This window comes from Oncorhynchus gorbuscha, linkage group LG03 (assembly GCF_021184085.1).
Source record: "Oncorhynchus gorbuscha isolate QuinsamMale2020 ecotype Even-year linkage group LG03, OgorEven_v1.0, whole genome shotgun sequence".
Lineage (NCBI taxonomy): Eukaryota > Metazoa > Chordata > Actinopteri > Salmoniformes > Salmonidae > Oncorhynchus > Oncorhynchus gorbuscha.
Window position 1 is genome coordinate 48,884,696 of NC_060175.1, and position 10,657 is coordinate 48,895,352.

General features: G+C 43.2%; 1 protein-coding gene across 2 annotated transcripts in view; it reads left to right on the forward strand.

Moving 5' to 3' along the window:
• The window catches only part of LOC124020625 (coiled-coil domain-containing protein 120-like), a 31,207-nt gene extending 20,550 nt beyond the window's left edge, over positions 1–10,657 (forward strand). Inside the window, exons 2-11 of one of the 2 annotated variants that reach the window (XM_046335865.1) lie at positions 3,751–3,912; positions 4,004–4,106; positions 4,574–4,692; positions 5,700–5,804; positions 5,909–6,029; positions 6,596–6,655; positions 7,076–7,232; positions 7,333–7,434; positions 7,790–8,815; positions 8,918–10,657. In XM_046335865.1, coding sequence (XP_046191821.1) covers positions 4,058–4,106; positions 4,574–4,692; positions 5,700–5,804; positions 5,909–6,029; positions 6,596–6,655; positions 7,076–7,232; positions 7,333–7,434; positions 7,790–8,815; positions 8,918–9,014 — 1,836 coding nt within the window. In that variant the 5' untranslated portion in view covers positions 3,751–3,912; positions 4,004–4,057 and the 3' untranslated portion in view covers positions 9,015–10,657. The remainder of the gene's footprint in view (positions 1–3,750; positions 3,913–4,003; positions 4,107–4,573; positions 4,693–5,699; positions 5,805–5,908; positions 6,030–6,595; positions 6,656–7,075; positions 7,233–7,332; positions 7,435–7,789; positions 8,816–8,917) is intronic. The other variant, XM_046335871.1, reaches the window with a different exon arrangement.

Here is a 10,657-nt window from a genome sequence, read left to right on the forward strand (position 1 = left end):
TGCCTGAACTTCATTTTTTTGTATGTAAAATGGCTCTGAGGATTTTTAACAATATTCACAACCTATTGATACAATTACAATCTTTATAGAATAAAAATATAATTTCAATAATTAAATGTGTAAAAACAGATTTGAGTGAACACCAGAAAGCCAGCTGCAGATGAAACAGAAAGTGAATTCTCTCCTCCCTCTATCCAAAGGTTTAGCTTGCAGCTATCACTGTTTAACTGGCTAGGTTTAGGATATTTACTAGCCCATACCAGTGATAAACTTCGCTATGTTATCGACATATGGTGGTACACAAACAAAATCTAGCCAAAAAGTCATATAGAAATGGAGTAAGAGGATAGGAAGCTAATGTTATCTGCTGTCTCTTTAACAAGAAACAACTGTGACTACATTGATCCTAAGATCCAAAAATAAACTTTCCCATGGACCAAAATCCACCCCTCAAAAGAAAACATGGCTCCGGGGCTTATCTGAAGTGACACCCGATCCGCGGTCCGAGCCATGGCCAAAGCATAGCATTTCAGTTTAGCCCGCACTCAGCAGGCCGTATAGAAAACTCTCCTATAGCCACAGAGTGACAAATTACCGCAACACGCATCCCCCCAAAAGACCTTGAAAACTATTTCCCATAGTACAAGCCTATCTAGGACAGCATCAGCAATTAGATGATAGATGTGTTTACATGTGCGTAGTTTTATCAGTGTTATTTAGATAAAAGACGTCAGCTAAATGTGGTAGCTCTACAGCTAGCTAACATTAGCATAGAGGTAGCATGCTAGCTTGCTCTTTCAATTACCTGGTTCACTTCCATGCCAGTGATCATACTTGCGGTCTCTGCTGGTGTTGCTAGCTGTCTGAGATGCTTAAGAAGCAACATTAATGGTAGGTGCAGCATCCACTTTGAGAAGCACATTTTTGCTGAAGCCCTCCATCCATTGTTGATTGCCATGGAAGTACTCGGATGAAATGTGCCCGCATAAATACTGGAGGCTGAGACAGGAGGGGTCAGGAGACACTGTGGCCCAATCCGATGATACCCCCGGACAGGGCCAAACAGGAAGGATATAACCCCACCCACTTTGCCAAGCACAGCCCCCACACTAGAGGGATATCTTCAACCACCAACTTACCATCCTGAGATGAGGCAGAGTATATCCCACAAAGATCTCTGCCACGGCACAACCCAAGGGGGGAGGGGGGGGGGATCACGTCAGTGACTCAACACACTGAAGTGATGCACCCCTCCTAGGGACGGCATGAAAGAGCACCAGTAAGCCAGTGACTCAGCCCCTGTAATGGGGTTAGAGGCAGAGAATCCCAGTGGAGAGAGGGGAACCAGCCAGGCAGAAACAGCAAGGGTGGTTCGTTGCTCCAGAGCCTTTCCGTTCACCTTCACACTCCTGGGCCGGACTACACTCAATCATATGACCCACTGAAGAGATGAGTCTTCAGCAAAGACTTAAAGGTTGAGACCGAGTCTGCGTCTCTCACATGGGTAGGCAGACCATTCCATTAAAATGGAGCTCTATAGGAGAAAGCCCTGCCTCCAGCTGTTTGCTTAGAAATTCTAGGGACAATTAGGAGGCCTGTGTCTTGGGACCGTAGCGTACGTGTAGGTATGTACGGCAGGACCAAATCAGAAAGATAGGTAGGAGCAAGACCATATAATGCTTTGTAGGTTAGCAGTACATCCTTGAAATCAGCCCTTTCCTTAACAGGAAGCCAGTGTAGGGAGGCTAGCACTGGAGTAATATGATTAAATTGTTTGGTTCTAGTCAAGATTCTAGCAGCCATATTTAGCACTAACTGAAGTTTATTTAGTGCTTTATCCGGGTAGCCGGAAAGTAAAACATTGCTGTAGTTTAACCTAACAATAGCATGGATACATTTTTCTGCCTAATTTTTAGACAGACAATTTCTGATTTGTGCAATGTTACATAGATGGAAAAAAGCTGTCCTTGAAACAGTCTTGATATGTTCATCAAAAGCGAGATTAGGGTAAAGAGTAACGCAGAGGTCCTTCACAGTTTTATTTGAGATGACTGTACAACCATCAAGATTAATTGTCAGATTCAACAGAAGATCTCTTTGTTTCTTGGGACCTAAAACAAGCCTCTCTTTTGTCTCAGTTTAAAAGTAGAACGTTTGCAGCCATCCACTTCCTTATGTCTGAAACACAGGCTTCTAGCGAGGGCAATTTTGGGGCTTCACCATGTTTCAAATGTACAGCTGTGTGTCATCCGCATAGCAGTGAAAGTTAACATTATGTTTTCTAATGACATCCCCAAGAGGTAAAATATATAGTGAAAACAATAGTGGTCCTAAAACGGAACTTTGAGGAACACCGAAATTTACATTTGAATTGTCAGAGGACAAACCTTTCACAGAGACAAACTGATATCGTTCTGACAGATAAGATATAAACCAGGCCAGAACTTGTCAGTGTAGACCAATTTGGGTTTCCAATCTCTCCAAAATAATTTGGTGATCGATGGTATCAAAAGCAGCACTAAGGTCTAGGAGCACGAGGACAGATGCCAAGCCTCGGTCTGATGCCAGGTCATTTACCACCTTCACAAGTGCAGTCTCAGTGCTATGATTGGGTCTAAAACCAGACTGGAGCATTTCGTATACATTGTTTGTCTTCGGGAAGGTAGTGAGTTGCTGCGCAAAAGCTTTTTCTACAATTTTTGAGAGGAATGGAAGATTCGATATAGGCCGATATTTTTTTATATTTTCTGGGTCAAGGTTTGGCTTTTTCAAGAGAGGCTTTATTACTGCCACTTTTTTGTGAGTTTGGTACACATCCGGTCGATAGAGAGATGTTTATTATGTTCAACAAAGGAGGGCCAAGCACAGGAACTAGCTCTTTCAGTAGTTTAGTTGGAATAGGGTCCAGTATGCAGCTTGAAAGTTTAGAGGCCATTATTATTTTCATCATTGTGTCAAGAGATCTAGTACTAAAACACTTGAGTGTCTCTCTTGATCCTAAGTCCTGGCAGAGTTGTGCAGACACAGGACAACTGAGCTTTGGAGGAATACGCAGATTTAAAGAAGAGTCCGTAATTTGCTTTCAAATGATCATGATCTTTTCCTCAAAAAAGTTCATGAATTTAGTTCATGAATTTATTACTGCTGAAGTGAAAGCCATCCTCACTTGGGGAATGCTGGTGTAAGTTGTCTTCACTGAATGTGTGCAACTGGGCATAAACAGAGCAGGTTGTGTCTTACTTTCAGCGAAAAGTTATTGCTGTTACTTTTGGTATTATTTTATTTTGTGTTGGTTACCTTTGGAAATTGAGACATGAAACACAGTTTAGGTTTCTCTCCATCTGTTCTTCTCCATATGTTATTAATTCTGTTTCACTCTCACTCCTCTTCGAAGACATGATTGTCAGAGCTAAGAGATGCAGGCATGCAGGCAGGCAGGCCATGCCCTCGTACAATTGCTTTAATACTATTTATTATGTTGGCACAGTCTACACTATCATGTTAAATACTTATGTTATTTAATTTTTGAATCACTCTATTAAGCACACTTTTGAATTATCCTGTTAACATGAAGCCATCCTATGCCACCAAGCATACATTTTATATAATGCACATACGATGGACATAGACAGGCTAGGCCTGATAGTCTATCATTGAAACAACACACACGGTTCTTATTCTATATTAACTGTAGGCCAATTCGTTTTTAGTCACATCACCAAAAATGTAAACTCTGCCTCTCTGTTACAGGATTTAGCATTAGAGACCTGAAAAGAATCACAGAGGCTCCCCCCACTGGCGGTGGCTGGGATCACTTTATTGTTTTTGACTAGTGGAAGACACATTCTTACTGGTTTAACAAAAATAGATGGCTAACCAAACTACTGGAGAACACATGCTTGAAGTTGCTAGGTAAGATTCATGTATTTAAACCATCCTGTGCTCTAGGCCCACATTATTTGTTCCATTTCTATTAGGTAATCACAGTGCTCTCTCTCAACAGGTGAGGTTTTGATTGGCTGAGGTTTGAGAAGCACGGCCTCACAAATCAGACCACATGGAGGTCAAAGGGCGCCTCATCACATCCATGAGTGTGGGGGCTCCAGGTGAGTTTTACACCTCCACAGAGAGATTTGGGGTTACTTACTAATTTATTGTGGACAGACGCATGTAACATAAGATGGTATCGTAGCATCTGTCAACAGCCTGTGGGATGTAACGACTAACAACTAACTTTGTTCCGGTGCACAGATTTTTCCGTCACTGATCCTTCAGACAAATCCCAATTTCGCAGGTGTTCACATCTTTCGGGGAGGGAACATTTGGCCCATAGACTTGCCTGGAACTTGCAGAGACAGGGGGGTGGAACTACCGCCCTGCTTCCGCTCCTCGTTCTAGTATCTTTTCTAACACATCTGCCCCCATAATTTAATTGATAATCTGATGCAATTACACAATATTTTAAGTGCTCAGTGATACTGTAATTACCTAGTAACACCATTGTTGCAACAAAGTAATTGTATAAATGGTTGTTGTCTCAGCTGCATGTGTTGATGTGTGTGTTGGTGTGCAGATCAGGACAGCAAGCTGCAAGCTGAACGCATCTCAGCACTGCAGGAGAGAAAGCAACTCCTGGAGGACCTCCTCAGCAGCCGAGTGGGAGAGCTGAGACAAGTGTGTCTGCTGGAGGCGGTCAGTTCCTCTTTCCTACCTTTTAACCATTGTAGGTCTCAGGTCAGTTCCTCTTTCCTACCTTTGATCCATTGTAGGTCTCAGGTCAGTTCCTCTTTCCAAACCTTTGAACCATTGTAGGTCTCAGGTCAGTTCCTCTTTCCTACCTTTGAACCATTGTAGGTCTCAGGTCAGTTCCTCTTTCCTACCTTTTAACCATTGTAGGTCTCAGGTCAGGTTAGAGGGAATGGCTCCATTCACCCAAGCCATGATATAGAGACGTGTGCTTTATCAGATTATTGAAAAGCATGAACCGACTTTGGGTTTGTTTTCTGTATCTGACTCAGTACGGAGCAGGTCTAAACCCCTGTAAACCTCAACCACCTGAAATTGTAACTCAGGCTCACTGAGTTTGGCTACAGATGAAAGAACAACATTTGGCAACTTTTGTTACATAGCGAAGTTTAAAGCTTTCCCCTTCCAGAGCTGCATGAGTCAAGAATATGTAGCGACAGCGTATCAATGTTAGCCTGATTTTCTCCAGAGGCAGAGCCAGACATACCAGGCAGCAACTCCAGCTTTTCACTCACAGCTGTTTCACACATCCCCCTGCTTTTGGTTTGAAATTGAACACAGATGTGTCTCAGCTTCTCTCTAGAATAAGATTATTAATGCATGGGGAACACTCTCTATATACTCTCTATATGCAGTACTTTTGATTTGGTGGTCGGATGTACCACCATTCAAATGATACTATTCTTGAACAACATGGTTTAATCTTCATTGGACTATTATCACGTTAGTTCTAGCACATGTATTCGAGCGCAACAATGAACTATTTTAAGATACAAAGACTGGAGACTAACAGGATATGTATCGGTGTTTATTACATTTGTTTCTATTGCTCAATTATATAACTATATTATATAACAGACAGTATGACATTTGACTTGGCATTGGCTGTATGAAAACAGTGTTCACTTTTTAATCTAACTAGGCTAATTCTGTGGCATGTATTTTGTCTGCAGGAGCTGACCGGGAAGGTCCCACATGTTTTCTCTCTGGAGACAGGAGAGAGAGCTCCCGTTGTACAGCGCAGAGCTGGCCTGCCACATAACAACACCAGGGGAGAGGTCAGAGGACTTTCTCAAATACTATGACACTGGTCACAGAGGTCCTGAATGTCTGTTAATACTGGTTATCAACACATCACTGACTAAGCTATTGCTTTGTGCAGGATGAGACAGGTCAGCGAAGGCAGATGAAAACAATCTTCAGTGGTGCTCTGTACAGGCACTCAGAGTCAGACAGGAATGTCCCCAACAGCAGGAGGACCGTTCACCGGGGATGCCACACAGGTAAGGCAGGAGTTCAAAGACGTGTTCACAGCTATACATACATATCTTGATAAATGTTTCCATGATATCTATCTAGGCCAAACAACTGGGTACTGGGTATCCCTTTCCTGCAGTCACATTACCTAGTGGCTTCATTGGTGGAATGTTATTCATATTTTTCATCATTTGATAATTAATCAAATAAATACAAATTTACTGCTGGAAATCCGGTGATTCCATGTCAATTCTTTGTTATATTTCAATCTTCTGTGATGTATATAAACTGTAATATTGGGATGCAAACTCAAAATGTAATACATTTCAACTCTATATCCGACATTGTACAGGTGTCTTCTTGTTTTAAAGCCTTTAACCATGTGTGTCATGTGTATTTGTTTAAGACTACCAAGAAACTCTCTGTGTACACCCTGATTTAGCCCACTGCAGTGAAAGGTTAACCTCACAGAAGTTCACTTTGATATGAGCCAGTTTCCTCTCCTGTCCCCTCCAATGATGTGATGGTACAGTATGTGTATTTGGTCTCTACTCCCTGTGATATAAAGAGGTTGTGTTTGTTTTTCTTGCAGAGGACACAGTGATGTCAGAGAGCACTAGCTCCATGTCAGATTCAACATCCCATGACAACGGTGAGCTAGCCAGAGCAATCATAACAACCAAATCTGTTAATGCTAGTGGGTAAAAATGATTGAGCAGTTATCTTTGTCTGTTTCACCCAAACACTGAAGTCTTGCAAAATATTATCCAAACGTCTAGACAGAGTTTGTTTTCATTGCGTTATTCGGTGAGGCTACATGAAAAGAGAGATTGGATGATTGGTACTGTGCATACTCAGTTTATAATCAGTTACTAGATGACAGATCACATTTCAGTACCTATCGTAAAAATGAGAAGAGCGAAGACTTACATTTGTCTTCCTTAAATTCAGAATTACACGGCTGCTGTCTGATTATGTTCATGAAAGAGAATGTTCTGTTTACTGTATTTGCGTGTCGATTGTGAGTTAGGGTGACTCAAGTTGACCAAACCTCATCTTCTCCCTCCCTTAGAGGAGTCCTCTCCCAGTGTGGCAGCAGACCACCTCTCCATGTCCCAGCCCCGTCTGTCCCTGGGCAGCCCAGACCACCAGGTCTGTAGGAAACTGTCCCCAGTGGAGATATACTATGAAATGAGGACGCGCCGTAACTCTGTGACCAGCTCCATCAGGTATTGTCAGTGTGTGTGTGTGTATGTGTGTGTGTGTGTACACGTGTAATGCTCTTCTTCTTCATGGGTCTAAAGCTATGAACTCATGTTTTTTTCCTAGCCCTAGTCATTCTCTACCAAGGAGTACATCTAATGTTGAAGGCAGAAGTGTTCCTGCTACCCCCCTCATCGCCCGGACTGCCCCAATCAGTGTTCATGTCAGGTAATATTCCTCTTCTGGTCCAGTGCTTCTGCTTAATGCAGCACATCCACTGCTACCCACCCACTATGATGACAGAGAGGCTGACAGAATAACAGATGAGTGCAGCAGGTAATTAGACTACAGAACATGCCAGCCATGGTAAACATTGCATCAACATTTGCATCAACATTTTATCATCAAAGCTCTTAAGATGATTTATTTTGTGAGAAGTCAGATGCTTAGTGCCATAGATACTTATATCATGCTCCCGTTGATATCACACATTCAATCAATGGAGTATGAAAGGCAAAGATACTGTGTTTACATTAGGACTAACCTATTACAATAAGCTCCTTGCTCTCTTTCTCTCCTTTAGATCGGATGGCACTGGTGGGATTGCACTAAAGCAGTGGTCTGGCAGCCTGGATGTACCTCATATGGTGCCCTTAACCCAGGAAGGCTCCTCCTCGGAGCGCAGAGGCTGCCCGTACAGCTCCCGTGCCCGGCGGAGCAACAGTTCTGAGGCCTTGCTTGACCGCTCCAGTCTCCCCGAGGACCCAGGCCCCAGGAACGGGATGCCCGCCAAAGGAGGGCCTTACAAAAGCTCTGAGACCCTCACTGATGGCAAGCTGAGGCACATCCACCTGGGCAGTCCTGAGAGACACTTGGACGGCTCTGTGGAGCAGGGCAACAGGCTGTCCATGGGTGGGAGAGGAGAAGCAGGGGGAGGGGGTTACAACGAGCTCCTAATGGATTACATCTGGGGGAAGCAACAGAGGATTCAAGTGCAACACCAGCTGTACCAATCAACAGGTAGAATCTGGCAGGACATTTCCTCTCCTCGATCGTCCACTGCTGCAGTGCCTCCTCAAGCCAACGGCTTCTCCCTATCCCAGGTGCATCTACCCAGTGCTGCCCCACCCTACAGCCCCATGGTGATCCGTGGCTCCCAGGCTGAGCCTCACAGAGTCAAAGTCACGCGGACCAAGTCCTGTGGACCCTTCATCCCCCTGCAGCATGACACCATCCTGCTCTCTGCCTATGAGTCTCCCCACCCTGCCCCAAGCTCCACTACCTCCTCCATTCCCAACCTGCACCCCTACCAGACTGATCTGTCCGGTCCCTCATTCAATCACAGGCCTCCCCAGTTCTCTCGCCCAACCCCGGAGGACTCGACAAGGAGTCTACATAAAGCTCTGGCGCTGGAGGGTCTCAGAGACTGGTACCTGAGGAACGCCCTTGGCTACCCTACTACCACGTCAAAGGGGCATGATTCAGGGGTTTCCCGCCTCTCACACCCCCACCCTTTGGTGCACCAGGCTCAGTCTATACAAGGTGATCCACTCCATAGGTCCCAGATGTCTCAGTCAGCCAGCTTCCATGGCCACCCACTGCATGGAAGGTGAGTATTTCTGTACTTTGTAATGATTGTTGGTAACATTCACACAGGTACAGATTCTTGTACTTTTGAGTGCTGTGATGATTTGTGCTCTCTCTATGGCAGGTCAATGGAGTTCTCACTGTATCAAGAGCCCGTTCATCCTCAGATGCAAGACATGACTCCGAAGGAGCCCAGCGCTGACCCTGGCACGTTGGTCTAATGTAGCTGAATCATTTTTTAAACACATACTTGCACAAACACACACACACACACACACACACACACACACACACACACACACACACACACACACACACACACACACACACACACACACACACACACACACACACACACACACACACACACACACACACACACACACACACACACACACACACACACACACACACAGAGATCCAGACAATGTAAAATGAGCTGATATAAGGTGACCTCACAAGCTAAAAAAAACACATTACAACCCCAGCAGAAAAAGACTGTAAAGCCGTTCTGAATGCCCTGTTATTCTGTAGCTACCGTATACTGTATTGTATTCTATCGTTGGTCAGACCCAAGCCACATGTAACAAACATCCTCCTTGTTTAACCTAACAAATCTCCCAAGATATAATTTTTTTACAGAATATAGTATATGTATTCTAAATAACTATTTTGTATCTTATGAGGTATAAAGAATAGATATAGAACAGGTCATTTATTGCTCATTAGTCTTGTGATTTACAAACATATGTAATGAACTCATATGATCTAAAAAGTATTTAGACACCAGTGAATGTGTAAATGTACATGTTTGTAAAGATGAATATATTACATCTGTCTTATCTTTTCATCTGTCCATCAAACATGCATTGGCTTGCTATTTCTCATTTTTGTTAAATGAATGGGGACTTACATTGCAATATCGTAGACTGAGGAACAGGAGCTGTGGCTTTGTGTTTAAAACAGAACCCTACCTTTTGTAAAAACGTTAGTGCTTTCTAATAATCTGCAATGCTAACACTAATCCTTTCAAAGCTTGGTCTTCAATCAACAAATGAAAGTAATGCCTGTTGTTGCCAAATTGAGTTGTTTCATGCAATCTAATTTTTCTGCATTTTTTGAGTCCAGCTGCTGAAAGTCATAATAGTAAAGTTCAGAGGGCTTTTACTGGTCTAGGACAGTCGTTTGATGAACTTTCTAGTCATTTTTATTCATTCAGTTGCGTAGCATGTTTTCCTTCAGAGCACTTTATGAATGTCAAAAGCCTTAACCCCTCAAAAGCAAGTAGAACAGTGGGATGGGACATTTTCCCCAAGAGAGAACACTTGAAAACCAGAAAATGGTTGACAGGGTATCAAGTTTGAGCAAATAAGAAAATGTGTGGCCCAATTGGACATTCAAGATCAACAATAAACCACATATTTGGATCTGTATATATCATGATAATAAGAAAGATTTGACAATAAATTCCTTTTAAAAGGATCTAACAAGAACAGGGCTAGGGATGGCACTGCTGAATGATGGCATGAGCAGGCCTTATGTCAGAACTGTGCTAGTAGGAGATTCCATTTCCAATGTATCATGTTGTCATACGCTACTACTAGTATTGGCACAATGTTATCATACTGATAAAAATATTTTAAGTCATTAATGCCACCACAATTCAAGAACGACCCTTTTATAAGCTTCCCATGATGTGCTACGTGACCAAAACTATATGGACACCTGCTAATCGAACGTATCATTCCAAAATCATGGGCATTAATATGGAGTTGGTCCCCCCTTTGTTGCTATAACAGCCTCCACTCTTCTGGGAAGCCCTTCCAATAGATGTTGGAACATTGCTACTGGGACTTTCTCCCAT